Consider the following 24,138-nt stretch of genomic DNA (forward strand, 5'->3'; position numbering starts at 1 on the left):
TCAGATAATGTCAGCAAATAAGTCAGTAAGGCAAGGTGAAAAATCTAAGATACTAATCCCCCAGTATCATTTATTCTGGAATTTTTCATCTGGTACTGTTCACAAGAGGACTGTCTATAAACTTGGTTTTGAGATTCATGGACGTTTTCGTTATATCGGTCTGTTTAGCAGTGGGCATAGGCAAAAAAGCTAAAAGGGGAAGTTAGTTACCGTTCCCCACCTTTTTTCTACAATGCAGGTTTACAATAGCATTACTATGCAACACAGAATCCTCGTAGCGCTAAAAAAAAAAAAATCCTCAGCGAAACTAAAAAGGATCATGTATTACACAAGCAGTTGAAGCAACTACTCGTGCAAAATTTCGCAAGTGGACCCTGTTGTTGTAGCACTTTTTTTATTTCCAAAGCAACAGAGATTAAATATGTCACAGTATGCGTCTATAAGTTGCGAAATTCTATGGTTGATTTGCTTTTTTCTGGATACTGCTGATTTTACAGCGTATCCATCTCGGATCATACTGGGCCTGTGTATTATCTGTAGGGGTTGCATGTTTATTAACTGCTTTGCACGTTTTGTAGTTTATAAACCTAGATTAACGCATGGAGAAAACTCTCCTCCCTCCGCTTCTGATCGGCTAAACAGAAACCTCTATTGGAGACATCGCCCTTTAAAATTTCCTCTAGTCTGTTGAATTCGAAGCCAGACCTCACAGAACAAAAACTGCGAAACCATTATATTGTCACAAAGGACTTTTCTGGATGCGGGTCCTGAATTTATGATTTTTTTTTTAGTTTTAGTTTTTTTAAGGCATTATGCACCTATTGTCTTCACCATGAACATCCGTCCGTCCGTTGGCATGTAATAACTAGTTTTATTGTGGAGGATTTTATGAAATTTTATATTTTGGCCTTTTAGAAAGATTTGTCGAGCAACTCAAATTTCATTAAAATTGGACCAATAGAAATCCGGCAATTATTATTATTATTATTTTGTTTTTAATTCATACATGTAAGCTATTGACATATCGTATATTGTAGCTGAAGCACAGGATACGGTTTGTCGCAACGCGTTGGTTGGAGGAATGAATTTAAATTATGGCAGATGCGCAGAATCGAATTGTTTAAAAAGAGCATAAAGATCGTTGGCTTTTTGCTCGTGTGTTTTTTTTTTTTTTTTTTTTTGTAAATCGTGAATTATTACTATTTGCTAATGCTTCTGAAATGTAACGTACGGGCTACATTAACTAACTACGTTTACTAACTGAATCAAGTTATAGAAATGTTTACTTTCTCATAATCGTTTTATTAAACGTTTATGAGAAATGAAACAAGTTTATATCTTTAACCAGAATCAGCATATTCTCATTGTTTTAATAAAAGTATTAAATATTGTATAGTAATTATTATTAGTATCTTATGCTAAATTATAATTACTTACTTATGTTTTAACACCTATTAATATGCCATCAGAGTATGTTCAATACATTTAATCACCCATAAAATGTGGGCTTATTTTATAAAAAAACTATTTTATAAAATGAAATGACAAGAGTATTTTAAGGCAAACTTTTTGTTAAATTAAGGAATATTGTGCAATTGTCCGATTATATTTAAAGTTCCTGCAATTACATTATTAGCTTGATTATAGGATTCAATTTATGGGACGGGTTCATACAGATAATATTCAAATTTAATCATGCGTTCCGATGATGGTTAAGAGGGGCTTATTTCTGAGAACTGAAACTGCGTGTGGACATCATTGAACACATCGATAGTACTGTTGATGTGTTCGATCAGTTTAGAGGTGGGCGAAACAACAAAGGAAAGAAAGGGCAGTTATTTACTAACAAACCTGAGAGAACTCTCACGCACTGTGATTATGGCCAAATGAACCACTTCATAAATGGGAACGTATTCCAATTTCAACGGTTACAGCCACTATGGATACGTGACTGTTGTAGTGAATAACGAAATCTGGTTTTCCTGTAGCAAAAGAGTTTGGTTGGTTTCATCGACGGTACGGTACAGTACAGAATGCTATGAAATATTCAGTCATGTTTATACACTTGTTTAAACCAATGGATAAGCTAATTAAAGGAATAGTCTTTTACCACGTGCTGGAGACTGTATACGATTTTTAGTGATATGTTATCATCTCAATAAATACATAATAAAAAGGATTTTGGATACTTTTCGGGATTCTCCTTAGAAACGACATTATTATATCTAAAGGCATGTCAAGATCCTTAGATCCTTGGAAGTCATCACAGCCTTATGTTGGGTCTTTTATAATTTCAAATACTGTATCTTCATGGCATTGTGTTGTCATATGGACGTATGTCACTGAGAGCGAATTGATCCTCAATGAAAGAATCTAAGATAATTAGGTGGCGGGGTTGCCAGGAAAGCTGGCTGGGAACGCCTATATATATATATATATATCATCTTTCGTCACAATTCGATCGTAAAAGTGGATAAGGCGAGTAAAACCAAGAAGAGTTCATTCTGAAGAATTTGCTAATATGTCGCCCAAGAATTCCATTCCATTCCGGTTTTTTGTTTTGTTCTTTACCCATCAGAAATTTCACTTTCTCTATTGGTACGTCTAGCAGCATTTCTATATCTTGATTCTCTACTTCGGTTATCGTTTATAAGGATTTGGACTTGGCATTTAGAAAGAACCAATAAAAGGCTGTTAGCGTGTCAGCGAATTACCAGAAAATACTCTAAACACCGCGTGTGAGCTGGAAAGTGGGTAATACATTCGCTTAAATTATCGCACTTTTCTTAATAATCTTCTCACATTGAAGTCCATTTTGCACGCGCTCAGAAACGCCTTAAATATTCGTTCCATTAGGATAGAGGAAAGTTTTCCGCTCTCACTTATGTGAATAAATTCCTTCACAATTTTGGCCAGAATACAAGATCTAAAATGTCAAGAATTCAAAAAGCTCTGACTAACAGAAAGACTTTGTTCGGGCGTGTAATAAGCTTCACCTGCCATGCACTACTTTGTGGCGGGAGCGCATTCTTTGACTGTATCCTTAATGGCTAAGTGTCTAACTGAAAGACGAGGCACGTTACTTCTTCACAATACTTTCAAAAAATTATTCTATCATGCACCATCATTTTTGGAAAGATTTCAACAAAACTTTGATCTCGTGCAAAGTAAATACCTCTGCTTTTAAGAGCTGTACATTACAGGCCTCGCACACTTTGTATAGAGCTACATACACATGGGTCTAGTATATTTCACAGGGTACCATTGATATGCAAATGTTTAGGTGGTTTTTGGCACGGGATCAACTGATCTGAATGCCGTAATACGCGTGCATATACAACACACACATAGGCTGGTGACAGCCGTGACTGAGTATGGTACAATTTGGACCCATATGCCACTTGCAAAACGCTTGCTTCTTTAAAAAAGAATCATTTGTTATACGGATCTTGAAGTTGGATGAAGCACAAATCCATTATATTTTATCTAACAACTCGGGATACGGACTTCGGCCGGTCGAAGAAATTGATTTCGACGACAGGTGGCACACCAACTGGGGCGATTATAGTACAGCTGCTGCAGTGAATAAATAACGATCACAGCTGAATAGAAAAACCCCGCTGTCCCCATTAATAACAGCATTTATCAGTTCAGAGTTATCAGAACAGTACAGTCCTGCTGAATGCAGATAAAGTTTAACATAAATGCAATTATAAGCCGATCTCTTAAAGTAAATATATTAAACATTTATGCCCAATATTCTTATTGTAAATTCGCTCCTAACTCAATCGATGCCGTTGCACAGTTACATTTAAGTCTTAAGATTACATTTCACATTTTTGATTATGTTACGAATCAATTAGGTTAAGGAATTGCTTCTCTTACCACTGCTGGCAGAGTACTTGATCTACATTAATAGATATGAGACTGGCACATTCCAATGTCCATAAATTTTACAGAATTAAAAAAAATATACGAAAGATATGTACTCATACTCACCCAAATTTTACAAAATTGGTCCAGTAAGTCATCACCCCTTCTGACAGCGCTCCTTCAGACCGAGTGTAATTTCTAGGAAAATGTGCCAAAGAGGAAACTAAAGGAGCACCGAAAACATATGGAAGATCTTCGCCATGAATGCATCCCATCCTCTGAGAGAAGTCACCTTCTTCCGATTGGTAAGTAAACACATAAAAAAACGTCCGGCTAGGTACCGGTACTCTGGAATGATAGTTCCCAGCACGAATGAGCGGCGCCACTACCAAAGCGTCCCCAAGGGCATCGGCAGTTCCATCTAATACGTTCACCGGATGCTGATCTGGCTTCGTCCAGTCTGTATACTCATTTACAACGGTCAGGAAGATTTCTTGTAGATGGTAGACAAACAAATTCCGTACCAGGGTCCTCAAGAGACGATCCCGTCGATAAATCTCTATCCCCATACGGTCCTCGTGAGCAGAGAAATGGAAATACGATTCGATTCTCGTGACACCGAAAAGCAAGTGATACTGGCCGTACAGTTCGCTGTACTTTTCCATGAGCGTTGCTGGTTCATTGGGCACGACAATTCCATCTATAGTAGGACCGAAAGATGTCAAATGTTCCGGTACTCTTAAACGCACTCGCATTATTTCCGACACGGGACGCTTCCTCATGCATTCCACTAGACCAGCGTTTTCTTCGGTGGGGCATCCCAGTTCTCTGGCCATGTGGCGGGTATAGGTAAGAGCATCTCGCGCAATAGCCCAAGGACTAAGTGCGGAGCCACTCTGCATAACAGCACGTTGAAACAGGCCTACAAAATGATAAATAAAGAACGTTATTATGATACTTTGGCGTAACTAAAGCAATTAAGAATAGAGTAACTCATCTGTTTTTTCCATTTTTATTCATATTATATTATAATTACCAGTCTCACTAGAAACTAACTCAAAATTCTTGAAGAGTATTTATTTCTAATAATGTACGTTTACAATAAGAGAATTTAATTAAATTTAATGTTTCATTGCATTTACGTTGTTCTCTTACCCATACATGGCTGTTATGCCTCTCCTACTACTTTAAACCTGTCATAGCATTTTCTGGCATCCCACAGAGGACATCACACTCCCTCACCCACGGTCTGCCGTAAGACATATCTTCCTTTGTTCCAAGGAAGCGAGAAATATTGCCCTCCCCATATTCAAATGCAAGCAGCGCCAGCATCTCTCTCTCGCTCGCGCCAACTGATAGATATTGCTTTGGGAGACGTAGGTAGCGCGTTTTCCCTCTTATGATGAAAAGAACGTCTCAGGGTTGTGAGGGCTGCGTTTCTCTTTTCAATAAGAGATGCTGCAACGCTACCTCCCATCTGTATACGAGGGTTGCATGCGAACGAAAAGCCTTTTTTGTTGTTGTTCGTGCGCTTTGTACACACCTGCTGGAGTCAATAAACTTGTTTTACACTTGGAAAAAATCAACCTTCTCTGGAAACAAAACAACGCCAATGAATGCGATTCGTAAATATAAAATAAATATGAAAATAATCCACAAGGGTGTTGGGATTTGCCCTTCAGCTGACTGGGGAATTATGGTTAATGCAACGTTGGAATTGGATCATTAATTATCAGGATCTTCGCACACATTTTTTATGCAGATTAATTTTGAATAAGGTAAGGATCGCTGGGGGAAACCTGTTGGGATATTTTGTTATTTATTTTTATTGCCTATCTCAAAAATATGTCCTCTTCATCTACGAAAATGTCGCTCATCAAATTATACTGAACCAAAACCCCATTCTTCTTAAAAGGAACTGTCTTTCAGTTTTAATGCAACACAGTAGCCAATTGAGCTGAGTTGATTTTTTATTTCAGACTGCTGCCTCTTTCCATACTTCAGAAAGCAATCGATCTATATCCGGAAGACAACCTCTTTTGCAAAGATGATAATTCTTAGTCATCCTTCAACCCTTGTTAATTGGTTCTCGAAATTGCAACACGATGGCAAGGAAACAATATTAAATTGATATAAAGCTGAGTCTATGATCATACCGTAAATCGATAGATAGTCTACGATGGATGGGTTAAAATATGTACAGAATAAAATAATCCAACACCAATTATAAAACCAATAAACACCAATGGAAAAGTGAGAAGGCCCTGTTTTGCTTAACAAAATATTCCGATTAATCAGGCCATGAGGCATCGCTACGTTAATTTTTAACTTGCGTGTAATTTAAGGTTGATAATATTCTTAAAGAATTATAAAAATAAAAAACAGAATCCCTGCACCCTTACCTAAGACTCAGTCCTGCTTGAAATATCTGAGTACCTTGTAGTGAATTATCAACACTCAGTGGCCAGCAGTTATCAACATAATACCCTATTAGGAAACATGTGATCAAGAAAAACTACCAGGGAAAGTTTCCAGGTCTTTCCGTATCTCGATATTTCCTTGATAATTCTGCTGGATCTCTGGTGCGCGGGACCCAAGCGTTCTGAAACTTTTACTTTGGTACAGGTGTATTTTCAATAAATTTGTTTTATGCCAGTACCAATAGCCTTTGGCGCATAAAAATAGAATAAACGGCCAAACCCGCCATGACCCTACCACTACTTCGTTTAAACAACAAACTAGCTTGAAACAAGATTGCAATAGACTACTCTTTATAGGCAGTCCAAAACAGAGGAAGTAGGTAAAGTAGTTTCCCACACATGGCAACGATTCCCATTTACTCTTACCGAAGGATTGATTTATTTTTATATCAAAATAAAAGCGTCTGGGTAAACATAGATAAGAAAATGCAAGTTGAAAATTCACTTTTTTGCACTAAAATACTTTGGAGGGCCTCTCCAAACAATGAAAAGAAACATACTTTTTCAGTTTGGAACTTGCAACATAGTAGTGCTTTGGACTTGAAACAATCGTGCATTAAGAAGTGAACCATGATATATTCAATAAATCCGGTATGTTTGAACCGGCGAAATCCTTTAATGATCTTAAAATTTGCCTGCCCTAGGATCCTGAAGTATCTAGCCGTATTATTGACATTGTTCCAAGGACCTTAAAAACTGGGAATAAACAAAGCGCCTTAAAAGTTCACTAAGCTATATCAGTCGCCTCAGCACTTATACATACTTGAGCAATTTGTAAACATTTATCATACATTTAAAATTTTATTTTTTTTGGCAAGAATCCTTCTTTTCATTACTCTTTGGATTTCTCATTGCCATGCGTTGTGAATTTGGTGTTATTCTGCCATCAGCATATAAAAAAAATTATCTGGATATAAGGTAACTAATACTCGTAATTATGTTGATTTGCCTAGTTTATTGGCCAATTTTTTTTATTCTAAGACCTAATTCAAGTAATCCAGTTCAGGACCGTACGAAGAACTATTTATTGCAGACCCACTTGAGTAAAATGCTTGATTTAATAATACATTGACCATCGATATATTTAATGAGGAAAAAAAACAACATCTAGGAAGGGTTAGTTAGTTCACGATATATGAACTATTAAGAATACATCAGGTCACTGTAAAGTGCATACGAATTGACAAAAGACTTGTATGCGAAAGCTATATGACATCACTGTTGTACGTGACCGGCATAGTTATACCTTTTATGTACAATGACGTTATACAATTCACATGCCACAAGGCTTTTTGCCATGAATCCATCTGAATATAGCAAATTAGCATGCTAAACAGTGAGTTTGGTAGTTTAGTCATTTACAAAAAAGGGTTCAAAGATGGGCAACTCGAATGGTGCAATCGGCAGGACACCATATGAGGAAAGACTCCGATTATGTAGACTACAGAGCTTAGCAACCAGGCACCTCAGAGGTGACCTGATTGAGGTTTACAAGGCTCTGAGAGGGATTAGTAAAATTAATGAAGGTGGAATTCTCAATGAACTAGGGGGGCATAATTCAAATTACTGGGGTTGAGATTTAGATTAGATTGTAGGATGTTTTCTTTTAGTTGCACTCGAAGGTCGTTGCCCTCACAGGTCGTTGATGTTGACAGTTTGAATAAGTTCAAAGGTCAACTTGTGTTATTATTTATTAATTTTTTTCCTAGTGCAGCAAAAGCCTGTGGCTTCCTTAAACTATAAGGTGAATACTACACTGGTGTGCAAAACGTAAGAACCAACACTATTTCTAAAGGTTACAACCACAAAATCTTTACTTAAGGTACTCTTTAGTAGATTCAATCTCAGCAGCGATTCTGCTAATCTGACAAAAGGTTGGCACACGGTATCACCCCGCAAACATCACTGAAAGGGATCGTTGTTGTTTTTATTTAGTTTTTATGAGCATTAGCAACTAAGGCCATATTGCTCCGGGGATATGCAGTGGTCATTCTTTGACCTTTCTGCATCCTCCGTATTTGGTGGTAACGGGCTCGAACCCCGGTCTAATCAAGAAGCGTGTACTACGTACTGTTGCTCCTGCCCACCTGGCTACGGAGGCGCCCTGAAAGGGATCGATATGGTGGTCGAGGCGTTCTCATCTGGGGAGACGTTATCTTGAATAGACGTACACAACTCCAGATACTAGAAGGCGGCACTGTAACCGGTGCACGCTACTGTACTGAGGTAATCCTTCCTTATGTGCGTCTGTTCCGAGGTGCAAGTGGCCCTGAGTTCGTGTTTATGGATGATAACGCCACTCCCCATCGCAGTACAGCTTTTGGAAACTGAGGGCATTGTTCGTATGGATTGGCTTGCCCGTTTTATACCGATCTAAATCCCATCGAAAACATATGGGACGTTCTGGGGAGACGCCTAGCGGCACTTCCACACCCACCAGTAAATGTTCACCAGCTGAAGATGGCGCTGACAGAGGAATGGACAATGTTACCGCAAGAACTTGTCAACAACATTGTTCGAAGTATGGACAGGCGGTGCAAAGTCTGCATTGACATTAGGGGTGGCCATATCTCCTACTGAAGACCACCTCTTCCTTTTGTTCCATCTTTGGCAGTGATGCATCTGTATCATGGCAGCCATTGTTATGTTGCCATTTTTTAATAAAGTCCCTCTGTACCGTTTTGTTTCCGTTGTTGTGTCGACGTTGTTTCCTTCATCATTTCTGTACCTCACGAGGTTCCTTTGGTATGCTTTTCCCATATCCAGGCCACTCCTATGAAAACCTGAGTAGTCCTTAAATTTTGCGCACCAGTGTATTACTATGCCATTACAACAATGACAGCTTTTAATCTGTAAATTTATTTATTATCAATGATTAAACGCGTATCTATATACTGTGTTTATATTTTTGTACCATGCGTATTACACGTTTACCCTGTGATTTTCACTTGTACGCTATTAGTTGTACAGTATATGCAATCTTTTTGATTTTAATAAACATTTTATTGAGCTACGTCTCATCAGTTATTTTATCGCATTTCAGTGTGGTCAAGCAAGCGATACAGAAGTTCTTAAAATACTGCTAACAAAAATAAAGCATTTGGATAACGAATTAGATAGTTTAGAATGTCCATTCCCTTTCGTTTCTCTAATACTCTAAGAGTGCAGTTAATACAATTTAAGGCTTTAATAAACAAGTTTAGTTTTCTACTGCAGTAACAAAAAGCAACGATAAAATATATTAGCATTAGCGGGTGGTGGTAAATTTTACCAGATATAACGTGATGTTGTTAAAGTTACTGTTTTACTGACCTCTGGCAAGCGGTGATAGCATCAGAAGATTTACACAAGCAGCTCCGTGGCCATGACCGAAAACTGTAACGTTTTTACCATCTCCACCGAACTCCTCGATATTTTCTTGTATCCAGTGCAGTGCTGCAACTTGGTCCATTAGTCCATAATTTCCACGAGATGATCCATCTAATGCAGGAAGAAAGCCTATAGAAGGAGAGTGAAAGAAAAATAAAACATACAGGACTCGAAGACACTTCACGAATAAATTGGGTAAACGCGTGCCGGTTAAAGCATTGAAGGTTTTACGACTTTTGGGCTGAGAAATGATAGAAAGTCTCTATATTTTATGGAATGCACCGCTTGGGTGGAAAATGTGAATTTAATACAGCGAAATAGAGGGCAATATACGTAGATTAAACCTCCATTTATGAATAAATTTCAAACTAGATACATTTTATAGTGTAACGTGCATGTGGGTTTTTAATACAAATCTGTTGGGTAGATATAACATTGTATTTTTGTATAAACCGAGTTGCCATGATTCGAGATAAACAGGACAAAATATCTCTTCTCTCATAACCGCGTGCTCGGTTTATGATGCATATTCTATTTTTATCAGTTCTTGTAGAAACTTATTTTTTCTACGGCTATTTAAAAAAAAAACAAATGAAGGCTTCGACAGTGTGTAGAGGAAAAAGGGATTAAAACTATTAAAGAAACCTCTATTAACAGAATTAAATAAATTCTGTGTATAACAGATGAATATACCGAGAAGCATATTTTTTTTATTTTTTTAATCCTTTTTTGGGAATATTTCATACTCCAAAATTTGGTGCAAAGCGACTACAGATGCTACTTTATTATTATTATTTTTTTAATTTCCTGCGTTTTTATTAAAAAAATTCGCGAAATATTATGTTCCCTAAACTTGGCAACATTTAGTGGTATTTTGTTCTGTTAGCATTAGCAAAAGCACATGATGCAACAGCATTGAGCATGCTCAAACCATTAAAGGCTTTATACACCTCAATCAGCTCACCTCGCAGGTGCCTAGTCTCCAGACACTGTAATTTGCAAAATTTAAGCCTTTCTTCGTAAGAACAACACTTTCTTCCATTCACTAATCTTGTTGCCCTTCTCTGTACTCGTTCCAGCAGCTCTACATCCTTCTTAAAATGAGGCCTCCAGACCTGTATACAGTACTCGAGGTGTGGCCTGACCATTGCCTTATACAAGGGGATAATCATCTCCTTATCCCTTCTAGAAAAATTCCTGTATATCATTTGATAAGACACCATGAGCTACTCTTGCAGACCGCGTGCACTGCTCAGAAAACTTCATATCTGCCTGCACAATTACCCCCAGGTCCTTTTCATTCTCTACCACTGTCAGTGTGGTACCACAGAGTTGATACGTTACTCTGGGATTACTGCTTCCCATATGTAGTACTTTACATTTGTCAATGTTAAACTTCATTTGCCACCTTTAATTTCCCGGATATTCAACTTTCCAGTCAATATCCGGTAAATTAAAATTCCCTATTATAAGACACTCTAATTTACTGCCTCAATCTATTTCTCTGCACAATTGCTCATTATACTCATTAGATTCATTAGGCCTATAACACACACCTACTCTCATTTTTCCTTTCCCAGTGCTTATGTCACACCAAACAGACTCAACATTGCATTGTCCACCCACATCAATTGGATGCGCTTTCTTAGATTTTATGTGTTTCTTAACTAACAGCATAACCCCTCATCCCTTCCTGTCCTGTCTATCCTTTCTGTACACATTGTACTCCCCAAATTCCAGTTCTGCACTGCTTATGTCTGCGTGACACCATGTCTCTGATATCCCAACAATATCTGCCTTTGATGTCTTGACTAGTACTTCAAGCTCATCGAATTTATTAACTATACTCCTAGCATCGGTGTACATGCAAGTATATATGCACCTGTTCTACTCTTAGTTACCCTAACACAGCCCATGCATTTATTTGTTTCACTATGACTCTCAGCAGTCCTGGAAATTTCCATTGCCTTGATATTCAGCCTGCTGCTCAATTGCCTTTCAATAGAAGTAGTACAAGAATCACTTTTACCTCTGCCAGCGGCTACTGCTAATCTATTAGTCCTTGTATCCCCTCCCAAGCTAGCAGTTTTCCTACCCACCTAACACTGCCTCGATAGCATCAGCAGATATTCTTGCACCCTTTCTATTTAAGTGTATCCCATCCCTGTAGAAGCAGTCTCTCCTGTTAACAAGTACAGACCAGACTGAAAAAAATTCTACCCCTTGATCCTTGCGCAATCTCTCCAGGGCAGAATTGATTGTTTGGGATATTACTAAAAAGAATTAAAACTAACATTAAAATCAAACTTGTATTTCAAGTTTGATTCGGGCAACATCTTAGTTTCGCCAAGATTAATGAATGCGATGGTAGTACAATCAAAGGAGAAAAAACAAAAACTTAAAATGAGACCGAGGGTTAGGAACCAACGGAAAATTCCCCAGAAAATTTCACCATCACATGGGCAGTTTGAGACATTTTTAAAGGGTGATTTGGATCCAGTGGTATCAATGATTATTTTTAATACTGCGGAATCCTAAATTTACAATCTTTGATTTTAGTTTTTCTTTTACGGTTCTAAATGTGTTTTTAATAGCCATAAAGAAAACCACGTAAAATCAATTTTCCTTGAAGTTGAGTTTGCTATTGTCCTGAACATTACACTGAATGTGGTGATTTGCGTAAAAAAATAGCTCCCTTAAACACAAACTCTATTACTGCTTTTAGTTGGTTCTCGATATCACTCTGCCTAAGCTTAAGCTGTTAAGTTTTCTTTTACCCTTCAATGTATCAACTTCATAATCAAATATTGTTTGTGAAAGGAAGAGGAACAGCTTCAAAATAGTTCTAGACAATATACTATTTCAAAAACATTTCCTAAAATATTAAATAGTATGAATTACCATATGCAGATATATCATTGCAGTGCAGTAAATCGCCATGTTAATGCGCTAGATCTGATAAATTAATTTTTTCTGCCAAAAAGGAAGATGATAACCAGGATATCAGAATGAATTAACTCATCATGCCAAGTAAGGCTTTTAGGGTGACTTAACACGAAAGTCTTTAGCTTTTATACAACCTTTGGGACTAAACACAGAAATTTATAGTTCATTCATTAAATGAAGTCTCTGACTGCCTCTAATGGTAGTCTTTTATACATGTAAGACAAATCGCCACAGGCGAAATACAGGAACTTCGTTTTGAAATAAATTAAAATCCTTTGTCCTGGTTTTATTTTCGAATTTTGATTTTTAAATCATCGAATTAAATGAATGAATTTTTTTTAATGTTTACATTAAAAAACTCAAGCTACATTAATTTAATTCGAATATTGTGAAGTTTAATTTCGAATCGCTTTGCAAATAGAAGGATCTTTCTTATTTTTCAAGAAACTATTAATTTTAAAATGAAAACGTCCCTTAAAAAAAACGATAATAATATTGAATAGTAGAGAAAATAGCTACTAGGCTTACAATCCGAGCTTTGTACCGATTTTTGACAATTAATAATGGGACCCCCATGGCAAGATTGTAGTTGCAATATGTGATCCTGAAAGTGCAATTCCTCCCGCCTGTATTTTTCGTCATCCCTGAGAACCGTGCAACTGAGAGAATGACGCCCCTAACCGATGCCTTAAGAGTTCAATAAAGCAAGCCTAAAACACTACAAATAAACCGAGTTTCATTACTGAGATGTACAATAGTGATTTTTTACGTGACTGAGATGTACAATATTGATCAACTGTTAGGGTGGCTATTAAGATGCAGTCACCCTCAATTTTATCAGAGGAATTATTTCCACTTCTTTGAAAAACATCGAATAAGCACACATTTCACAATACAGTATTGATGTTAAGCTGAAATATGAAAGGCGTCATGATATCGGAGAAAAAACTTAAAGTATAGACGTAAAGATAAGTATTTAAGTACAGACTTAAATTATAAGTATTTAAATCTGGTTAATTTCTGCCACGATCAAGATCGAATATGGGACTTGCATAATAATAACTTCACCCAAAAGATAAAGCAGCACAGTGTTTAGTACAAATTAATCATTAACATACTGGAAATTTCATAAAATTATTAGGTGATGTTCTTATGTTGCCTAAGATGTGACAAGGGAATAGAGATATGGATAAAAATCGTTTTCTGTTTCTTGAAAGTGTTCTCTGAGAAGAAGAAGTAGAAGAGTCTTGTAAAAACAAGACAAGTAGTAGTAGTAGTAGTCACCATTAACAGCATCATTTACAAAGTGCATTATGTCCGCCTTCTTGCTTGTTAAGCATCTCCAAACCATCTGGATCAGTGAAAACTTCACTGTTGACTCAATGCATTGCATTTACACCAAAAAGTAGTGATTCCCAATGGGAATCACTACTTTTGTCCCTCAGAAGCCTGGCCGCCATGCCTCCCCCTTACGATGATACCTGGATACGCCTGTGGTTTCCATCTAGTGGCGTAACTAGGGTTGTGGCTCCCAGGGCAAATAAAAAACGGCGCCCTTAAAAACTGTACTTTTGGAATTTTTGCATTATTTAACCATAAAAAGGCGTCCCCCAAAATTTGGCACCCAGGGCACGTCCCCATCTGCCTCACCCTAGTTACTCCACTATTTCCATCCTATCTATATAGATAGAATTCGGACTTATCAGAGAAGATTACAAATTTCCACTGCTCAGCTTTCCAATTTGCATATATTTTTTTAACTCAATTCAGGTATTTTTCCTCTCGTAGATTTGATCACTGAGGATTAAATCTTCACGCGAGGTTGACATGCTTTCTGACCAGTCATGAGAGGTGCTTGTTGATATACATACAAGTACAGTACACAAATACTCGCATTCGCGAAGACAAAAATAAACTTAGATAATTGAACTATGCGTTATATCGACATAATTTATTTAGGTATCAGTAAAACGTTTAATACAGTTCCATATGAAGGAGTATTTAATAAATTGGAGCACGTGGCATTAATGATAAGTTATTACTATGGATAAAGGGATGATTAAGTAGTAGGAAACAGAGAACAGTTATGTCCTTTGCTCTTCATTGCCTAATGTTACGAGTTTGGTTTTCCCACAGGGTTTGGTTTTCAGTCCCAAGCTGTTTGATATTTATTAATGACAGTGATAGGACATTCTATAAGCACCGATTCCTCCCACAACGGGTGAGAAAGACCCGGGCTTGGGCTTTTTTACAACGTGGCTAAGTTATTCAATTGCAGGAGAGGGCCCACGATTTTTTATCACTGAAAATAGAGGTTTTTGTCCGGCAAACAGCCCACAGAATGCATGAGACGCAATATGGACTAAGTTACTGATGCGCTTTTTTAAAACACTAAAACAACAACAGTGTATGTTATTTCAGCAAGACAGATAAATTATTTTGGTGAGGTAAGAAATGGTAGTTGAGGTTTATCGGCGACTGAAAACTGCAAGGACCTGCATCTGAATGGCAGTCATCCAGTTTTAACATTTATATTCCAAAAATGGATGGTCGGATATATTCCTTCTATCTTGTCTGGGTCGATTTTATTTGTCTGGATCCCTTTGTTTGGATCGATTCCCAACACGTTGTAGAACTCTGATTTGCTTCCCACAGATCGCCTTCTGTAGGCACCAAAGTTGTTCAGAATATAAGGTTACAGGAATCGTGAATCAGTTTGATTTCTTACTGCGTTTTTAAACTTCAAATGAAGTTTGCTCCGCCCCAATGGTGAATGGTCTCATACGAGTAAATTGGTAAAATATCGTCCAGTAAAATACAAGATTCACTATGGCTAAAGATGTTATTGGACCATAATGCGCAGTAAAACCTAAAACAGAAAGAAACAAAATTAAATACATTTTATTTTAAATTCTTTATGACGTATATTGAATTAAGTATTTTCCACGTCTGTTTTGTACTGGTTAATTACAGCCCCTAGTAAAAAAAGGGACCTTTTTTTCCATTCAATGATCTATCTCAGCACATATCGGGTATTCACGTCAGTGGACAAGGAACACAAGCGCTCATAAATCTAACTGGTGTTTCTTTCCTTCTTACACCCGCAATATCTCATTTCATCGTTATTCAAGAAGTAAATAAAATTAATATACCAATGCACTCGTCTTCCACTAATAACGGTTTAATTTACAGAAGAAAATTAAAAGAATGAGGCACACTGTTCCAAGGTTTTTGTTTAAATTTGAGTTTAATTTATTGACAGTGAATTCTTTTGTTATAGGTACATTAATTAACAACGAGCATTGTATTGAACTCGGTCACCATCTCTTACTAAAGAGAGTTACTTATCGACATTTCTGGATCCATTGTGGAATCCTAAAATCTGACCCAAGGAAAGGGGGGAAGGGAAAGAACAACATTAAATATGCTGTGCCGGAATAAGGAAAATAAAGGATAGCAATCGTAGCTACGACGATAACAGTGAGGTGGGTAAGTATTCCCTGCCACATCCTGAAGGATCTATTGGGTAATTCTATTAAGAGACTCGTTAATGCTGTCTCATAATTCCTGCAGCTGTGGGAGTTGCTTAAGTAATCGAGCTCCTTCCAGTATATCCACAAGAAGTGTAGTGATCGGCTAAATTTCCTTCGAAATTCCGCTGCGGGCATTGAAGCTCTGCACTGCGAGAAATGGCACGATCTTGCTAGAAAAAGCTTTCGATACATTATTCATCATTTAGCTATTGAAGATGGTTGTTTAACGATCAGAGGTTACTATCTGCATGAAAAGTAGGCTCGATATACCTAGATCCACTCAAATGAAATCATGTCTCACCGTTAAAAACCCCTTGTCCAGAATGTCCAAACCCAAGAACGGGGAAACCAGTTTTAGGCTCCAATTTTCTTTGGCTGGTTAATTAAATGTGTGAACCATCTTAACTTTATGTGTGAAAAGTTCACTTGTTTTAAATCGTTTTCTGGTAACTCCTACAGAAAAAATCGGGCTTCACTGCAAATGGATTGCCATATCTTTAACAGGCTTAGTCTAAACATTAGGCCCACGCTAGCATTAATAAGTAAGGTTTCCTCTCGCCCAAATTTCTGTACTAATTTCCAAATACTCCTCTTTCCTGGTGTCTTTGTTGTGTGACATTCGTATCTAATAAGAATATATATGATTTTATATATATGATGTTGATTTAAAAAAGTTTTTGCAATGAAACAACGCTGAGATAGCATTGACGCCATTGTATCATCTATAAACGCTGCTTATAGCACCACCTCTATTTAATTAATGGATGTGAAAGTCAATTTTGAGTCAAATTTTACGTTCCTAGCAAATATTTCGGTGGCCCAACCCCCTATATAAAAAGAAATATATGAACAACTACACACTGTGATAGATAGATCGTAAAAAGTAAAATTTTGCAAAGGCATAGAGAGAATCTTCCAGTTTTGCGACGTGTATCAAAGTTTGGACATTTTCCAGATTCTGGCTGAAGTAAGTGATGAGTGAATGATGTTAGTGCAGCGTGTGCATTAGACGCATGTCTGAACTAACGTGAGAAACTTCAGGTCGCGTACTCCTGTAATCGCAGATGATGTTGTGATTAATGAAAACGTTCTGCAGAGAAAAGTAATATCATAAATTAAGAAAATAAGAGAACGACACAAAACTAAAATAGTGACTAACAGAAGAGTATTAGAAAATTATTACGAGTTTTATTATGTTTTTAATGTAATTATTCAAACATTGAGGAAACCTACACCATAAATAGGCCCCTGCCGATATATTATAAAAATAGTATCTAATTTCAATTGCTAGCTACTTCTTTTTCTTCTTCCTTTGCTTTTTTATTATTTATTGAACTCTGCACTTTGAGATGCTATTAAAGTAAGGATTCGAACCCATTTTACACATTTTTATCGTTTGGCATTGAGCATAAATACAATTTATTTATTACTCAGTTCACCACAAATATATAAGATTATCTGCTGAATCGTGTCCATCTAGGAAGTTCAGAAATTCCACTGCGCCACACGCAGTTTTAAAGCAAAACAACTTCTTTTTGTCAACATAACAAAATATCTCTACGCAATTTGATATCATCGATTTTTTCTTTATTTTCCAACAAACATCCCGCGATTTGAGCCAATATTTTTTTCTGTGCGAGCTTCCTTCACAGACGTGCATGCAACAAAGAATGTTTACTGATGACCACCAGTTTATCATAGACGCAAGCCACTCTTCGTTTGTGGGTATTATTATTCGGTAGGCATCACAAATCGAAGTTAACATGGAATATCCAAACTTATCTACAAAGAACTATGCGAAGTGTATAAAATTTTGGCATGCGATCATTACAGATGGAGTAAATGATCCGCGAATAAGGCTAAGCATCGTTGTAAAAAGTATTGTGTACATGAATTCTATATATCAAAAGAATAAAAACAGCTAACATTATAAAAGTAACAGCACTAGCTTAGCAAAGATGGACAGCTTATCGTAATCGGCAATTAATCCTTTGTATGTATAAAATGTTGAACAGCACTGAAGCAAATCTGGATTAGATTTGTGGATATTCTTCTTGGATTCGTTTTGTTTTCTATTTATATGTCTTTGCTGTAGGAATAAGAATCAGATAAGAGGCTTTGTAAATGGGTTATCATTATCTGTTGTCGAGTTCAGCAGAACGAGGAGGGTTCTTGTTCTTCTTGGAAAGTTTTGTCGCAACGATATTTGAAAATATTTTCTGCACAATCAGAGAACTCTATTTCGCAAATAACGTATGCATTGGGAAAGATTTTCGGTTAAACTGTTGTAACACAAACACTAAGAAAAAAAAAAGATTACTTTCAAGGAATTCCATTTATATAAAAATTGATTAAAGTGTTCAAAAGACAAGAAAAAGAGTCTTTATATCATTCCAGTGATAGGAAGCAACGACTGTTACTAATATTGCAGTAGATGCTCAAAATATTAACGTTGCATTGCTAGTTTAACATAAGTTTCAGCCCACCAGTGCACGGATTGGCAGACGCAGTGAAAAATGTAGCGGACTGAGGTGAAGGCATTTTGAAACTGCTGCAGCAGTTCTTCTGCTGTATTCACTAGTGAAGGGTAAACAACATTTTTACGTTTCCAAAGAAAATAATCAAGGGTTGGATGAATTGAATTTTTCTGGACGCATGTCCAGAAAAATTCAATTTTTTTACTCCTTCAAACTATATGCAAATTTCCTTTATGGCGCAGCTCTATCAGTGAATGCATCGTTGTTCACTGCTCACACTATTGATCTGGTAATCCTAGCTTGTTCTTGCTGGTTCGTTGATTATTGTAAGGTTTAAGGTTCATCAGTCACTTAGGCCATGTAGTTCTGTATATTATTGCGTATGTTCAATGATCGATTTGCTGTTTATTGGACGAAGAACCTCTCGCCTGAGACTGACTAATTCAGTCAGGTTTTGAAACAGTGATTATACCAACTGTGCTATCCAAGAGAGCACTTGTTCTTGTCTTCCTATCGATCATCCATAGTAGGGGGTCTCAAGGTCATTTTCTGCCATTACGACTGAAATGGGTTGTGGTATCATCGTACGAGAAGTACAGGTTTCGTCCAATATGGATATTAGACGAAACCAATATTCATATTTTTCCCCATAGAATCAATCCTCTGATTGATTCTATGAGGCAAAACTTGGGATAATCAAACAATCTCCAAAAATACCAGTCAAAACGTTAACAGAAAACTGCTGTTTGAAATCTGGATTGTATCGTATTGTGCTCGTTTATAAGAAAAAAAATTGAATGACAGTTGTTTGCCAACGAAGTATTTACTGCACTTATTTAGGAACACCCTCCATATATCATATTATATTACATTATATTGAGTGGCTCAACTGAGGCGGTCGCCTCTCTATCTATATTATAAGACAATTTGTACTTTCATTTCAATAAATTTTTTTTCTAAAAAAGTCAATTTAATATGTTAACATGAGAATTACCAACATTATCTATTCGTAGTAGTCACTGAAGCAGTAATGAGGAAAGCACCTTCAACTAACAAATCACGACAGGAAGTTTGCATTCATGTAATGCTGGAGGGAACCAGAGTAGTCCAAACTCAACCACTAAGCAGTTTTTCAAACGGCTAACAACGACACGTCCACTGATACAACAGTCCACGTCCACTGATACATGAAGGAAATTTGCATACAGCTTGGAGGGAGTAAAAAGCTGAACAAAATCAGATTTAAATTGCCTGCCAGATAGAGGAGATGGCCAAATAAAGGGAGGGTCCTTTTGCAGGACATGTGTTAACCCTATTCATAAAATTGCATAGAAATATTATTTATTCTGGAAACGCTGCAAGATATTAAAATATATTTAACTAAATTATACGTTAATTAAATTATTTAACTAAATTATACGTTAATTAAATTATTTAACTAAATTAATACATTACTAAATTGTTTAGTATGCTACTAGCAGTGTTTAATCTCACATCATGTTATAGTAAAAATAGTTTTCACATAAATTAACCATATTTCTAACGGTGCCGCATTTGACATTATTTTATTATTATCACAAACGTTTTCTCCTTTATGGGATTCTTTCTGCCCCGTGACTATTATTATTATTGTTACTGTTGATCGAGGAACTCTCCTACATGTGTTCAAGATCGCAGCTTTCTGGAGTTCCATGTAAGTGTTCTCTGGGAGGCCCCTTACTGTTAGATTATTACTCTCATATTATTTCTCTCTGTTTGGGGGAAACTCGTGATGGGTATTGTTACCAAGTACACAGGGTGGTTGTTGTTAAGTCTGGATATTATTATTATTATTATTATTCTAACCTAGCTGAAGTGTCCAGAAGTACGCATTAATCAAACTTGCTAATAGTGACTTGTGTAGATCCTAATTATTCCATTTTACTGGCAACAGATACCGACAAACTGAGCTATTAATCAAGAAAAACAGCTAGCAAATTAAATAAATACACGTATTATTTAAAATTATTACTGCATGTAAAAAACTATTAGAGTCTAGTCAACTTCTCTGGCGAATTTTGCAAATTCCCCAAGCAACTCGATTTAGAGTTTGATTTACCTTCTTAAGCTTGTTAGATGACACGAATTACATTTGTCAATTTATAATGGAATCTGTTTTCATTTGTGATACTGATATTAATTAAAAGGAAATTTTTTCTGACCACATCGAATTAAAGCTCTTAAAGCGATAAGCGCAAAATATAATCGGTTCCATTTATTTAGAGAAACGTTTATTTTAATGTGTGCATACTTAGTTTTATAATCTAGTTTTCATAATCTTGAAACCATGACAGTGACAGATCGACTGATATGCTCTTTTGTTATTAGAGTATTTTGTAAAATACGTTTTCAGATAAAGAGTGAGTAAGTTAACCCATTAAGCATATTATAAAAGTTTATTTTATATACCAATACACCCCCCACTTAAGGGGATAGCGAAGATTATACAATCAAAATAACAGCCGTATGGCAGCCGATTTTAACCACCGCTATACGAGCTATTTTGTTCTTTCTTTCATTTTTTTTTTATTTTATTTTGCTGCAACTCTAATAGCGTCTGTAGGAATAGGCTGTTTTGATTTTCCATAGATATGAAGACACAAGACTCTTGTGTATGATTCTGCAAACTGTCTATATTCTATGGTCGGCTTGTTTGTGCACCCCTGAAGTGGCACCACTGATAATGCCACTGCTTTCTGATAAACTTAAGTTGTAGCATGCCGATTTGATCCGTAATATGAGCATTAGTGACCACTAGAGATACCTCAAAAACACCACCATCGCATGCCTAAGATGAACCGTGTGATTTTTAAGCAGTCAGAGTGAACACAGCAGCTTTGAAATTATATATCACACAAGGCTTGGACTGATTCCACATGTGTATCGTTTTTGAAGGAATTTTTTATTCTCCTGAAAATTAAAACCCTTCGAGTTGAGCACCTATTGAAATGAATTCCTTGACCTCGTTTTACATTTACAATCCAATGATATAATAAACAGAAACTGTGAGTGTGAATTTATGGCATTACTGTTCATCTACCTGTACAAGAATCCATAAGTTCTCTAACTTCTTGCAGTCTTCAGCGCATCTGATGGTTCAAGAGCTTCTACTCTTCTCCCCGCCCCACCCCAAAATAGGGCGCTACAACTGTAATGGCAAAGATATAAATTATACCCAAATAATAATAAAAGAGCCGATCTATTTATTGAAAAGTTGTACATTATATATTTCTATTAGTTAATATTAATAAGCACATACGTTAATACTAATTGGTACTTTGAAATCTTCGATTTAACTATTCTTGCGTTATCTGTCAGAAAAAAGCTGCATAATTCCAATCGCTGCAGATCGTATACTGATCTTGAAAACAAACAATTACATTAAATTTAAAGAAAAATTCTAAAAAACTATTTTAGAATTTAACGGCCTTACTTTACTTACTTTTTTCACGGCCTTACTTTACTTCCAAAACAGCTGTTTACTCTGTCTCAGGCTTCTAGATTCCATTCAGATGAGGGTAGTTAGGTTAATTGACTCATCTATAACAGTCTCTCTCCATTCCTGTTTCTTCTGCATGCCTCTTCTACAGATACTTCCATGGGCATTGTTCTTCTTAATTGGCTTCTATAATTCCCGCCCTCTCTTTCAAAACAGTCCGAACACGTGCCGCAACCAGTCAACATCCATTTACTGTCCAACTTCAAACTCACAGAACCAACTTTTCTTCTTCCTCATTCATTCAACTTCCGTTTTATGGAACAACCTCTCTCCATATGTATTTCTTTAAAATTACAATCTACAAAAATTCAAGTCTAATGTCAACAAGTATCTTCTTTCATCTTGTCAACCTTCAGTCCATGCACGGTAAGTATACAAGTACTAATACCTCTCGTGTTTGCGGTTTTCATTAAAAAAAAATTATTAACAAATAACGTATAGTCAATATGTCTACTTTTTAAGACCATAAGACCAAGGATGTATTATACATTTATAAGAATATCAAACTTTCAACCAAACGTACGTCATTGGTCCACTTCTAATCTTCAGTCGATGACACCTATCATACTCGGTTCAACATTTTTAGAATTTAATTTTTTTTTTAATTTAATGCAAATGTTTGTTTTCAAGATCAGACACGATCTGCAGCGATTGGAATTATACAGCTTTTTCCTGACAGATAACGCAAGAATAGTTAAATCGAAGATTTAAAACTACCCAATTACTATTAACGTATGTGCTTATTAATATTAACTAATATAAATGTATAATGTACAACTTTTCAATAAATAGATCGGCTCTTTTATTATTATTTGGGTATAATTTATATCTTTGCCATTTAAATTTGGCTGTAATTTTGAAAATTTGGTGGTTAGTGCCAATTTTACAGCTTACGAAAGATTAAATAATAACGCAATGCGCAAACAAACATTTTTGTTCGCTAGTTTTAGAAAGGCCAAAGCAGCCATGAAACTTCGATATATTCTCTGATTGGCTTACATCTTTTGCAGAATGAAAAAAATCGGACTTCAGCAGAGATAGGAAGAAAAGAAAAATACAATTCATGCTAGAGATGGGCTACTCGCCCACAGTGTGAAAATATCCCACATAAGAGTTCTTCCAATGTCTACACGATTTGAATATATGCCTTTTCACTGAGTGTGCAAGGACTGTAATCATAGCAAACATGTTATCTTATAGCAGTGATATTCAACCAGTGGTGCATGAGGTCTTTTCCAGGAGCGCGTCGACATGTGAAATTGGCTTTGTTGAAAAATGATCTATAAATATTTGATACCTATATGGTGAAATTACTTCTGTTAATCATATGTTTGGATTAATTTGTCACTCTTCATCGGTATTATTAGCAGGTATTACAGTATCTCAAAAATGTATTTAGGAGACAAATTTTGGGCAAAAAATATACGTATCTGGGATACAGTATTCTCCGAAATTTGAAAGATTTCGGAGAATACTGGAAAATTTTGCTGAAAGACTTCAGCAAAAAAAGTTAAATACCACTGCTCTACAGTTTGAAGTGATGACTAAGCTGATGCTAAGAGAATCCATTATTCTGGAGAGTAGTTTGTCAAGCAGAGTAATATTTTTCTCATGATTGAGTATGCCCATTTTATTTGGGTACCTTTTAATTCCCACATTGTATTAAACAATGTGGGAAAAACGCAGATCGAAAATCTACCATGATTAAAAAAATATCAAAAATAAATTAAATAATTTTTGCAACATATTTCAGTTAAAGTTTCTTATCTTATGAATTTTTTTCGATATCAGGAAAAATGTAATTCATTAACAGTTTTCGTATTGAGTAACCTAAATTAACCACACTGCTGCTAGAAATTACACTTCAGAAACGCCATTTTAGATAATCATTTATCTTCCACATTTTTACAAAACTAACCAAT

The 24,138-nt window shown here is 36.2% G+C and overlaps 1 protein-coding gene across 3 annotated transcripts in view; it reads right to left on the reverse strand.

Moving 5' to 3' along the window:
* The window catches only part of LOC150091103 (neuroligin-4, X-linked-like), a 363,648-nt gene that overhangs the window by 82,012 nt on the left and 257,498 nt on the right, over positions 1-24,138 (reverse strand). For all 3 annotated transcript variants that reach the window (XM_090381914.1, XM_090381896.1, XM_090381905.1), the window contains 2 exons: positions 9,666-9,851; positions 4,000-4,795 (listed from right to left, as the gene is read on the reverse strand). In XM_090381914.1, coding sequence (XP_090238040.1) covers positions 4,000-4,795; positions 9,666-9,851 — 982 coding nt within the window. The remainder of the gene's footprint in view (positions 1-3,999; positions 4,796-9,665; positions 9,852-24,138) is intronic.

Source organism: Mastigoproctus giganteus, chromosome 1 (assembly GCF_048544385.1).
Source record: "Mastigoproctus giganteus isolate SK-2022 chromosome 1, ASM4854438v1, whole genome shotgun sequence".
NCBI lineage: Eukaryota > Metazoa > Arthropoda > Arachnida > Uropygi > Thelyphonidae > Mastigoproctus > Mastigoproctus giganteus.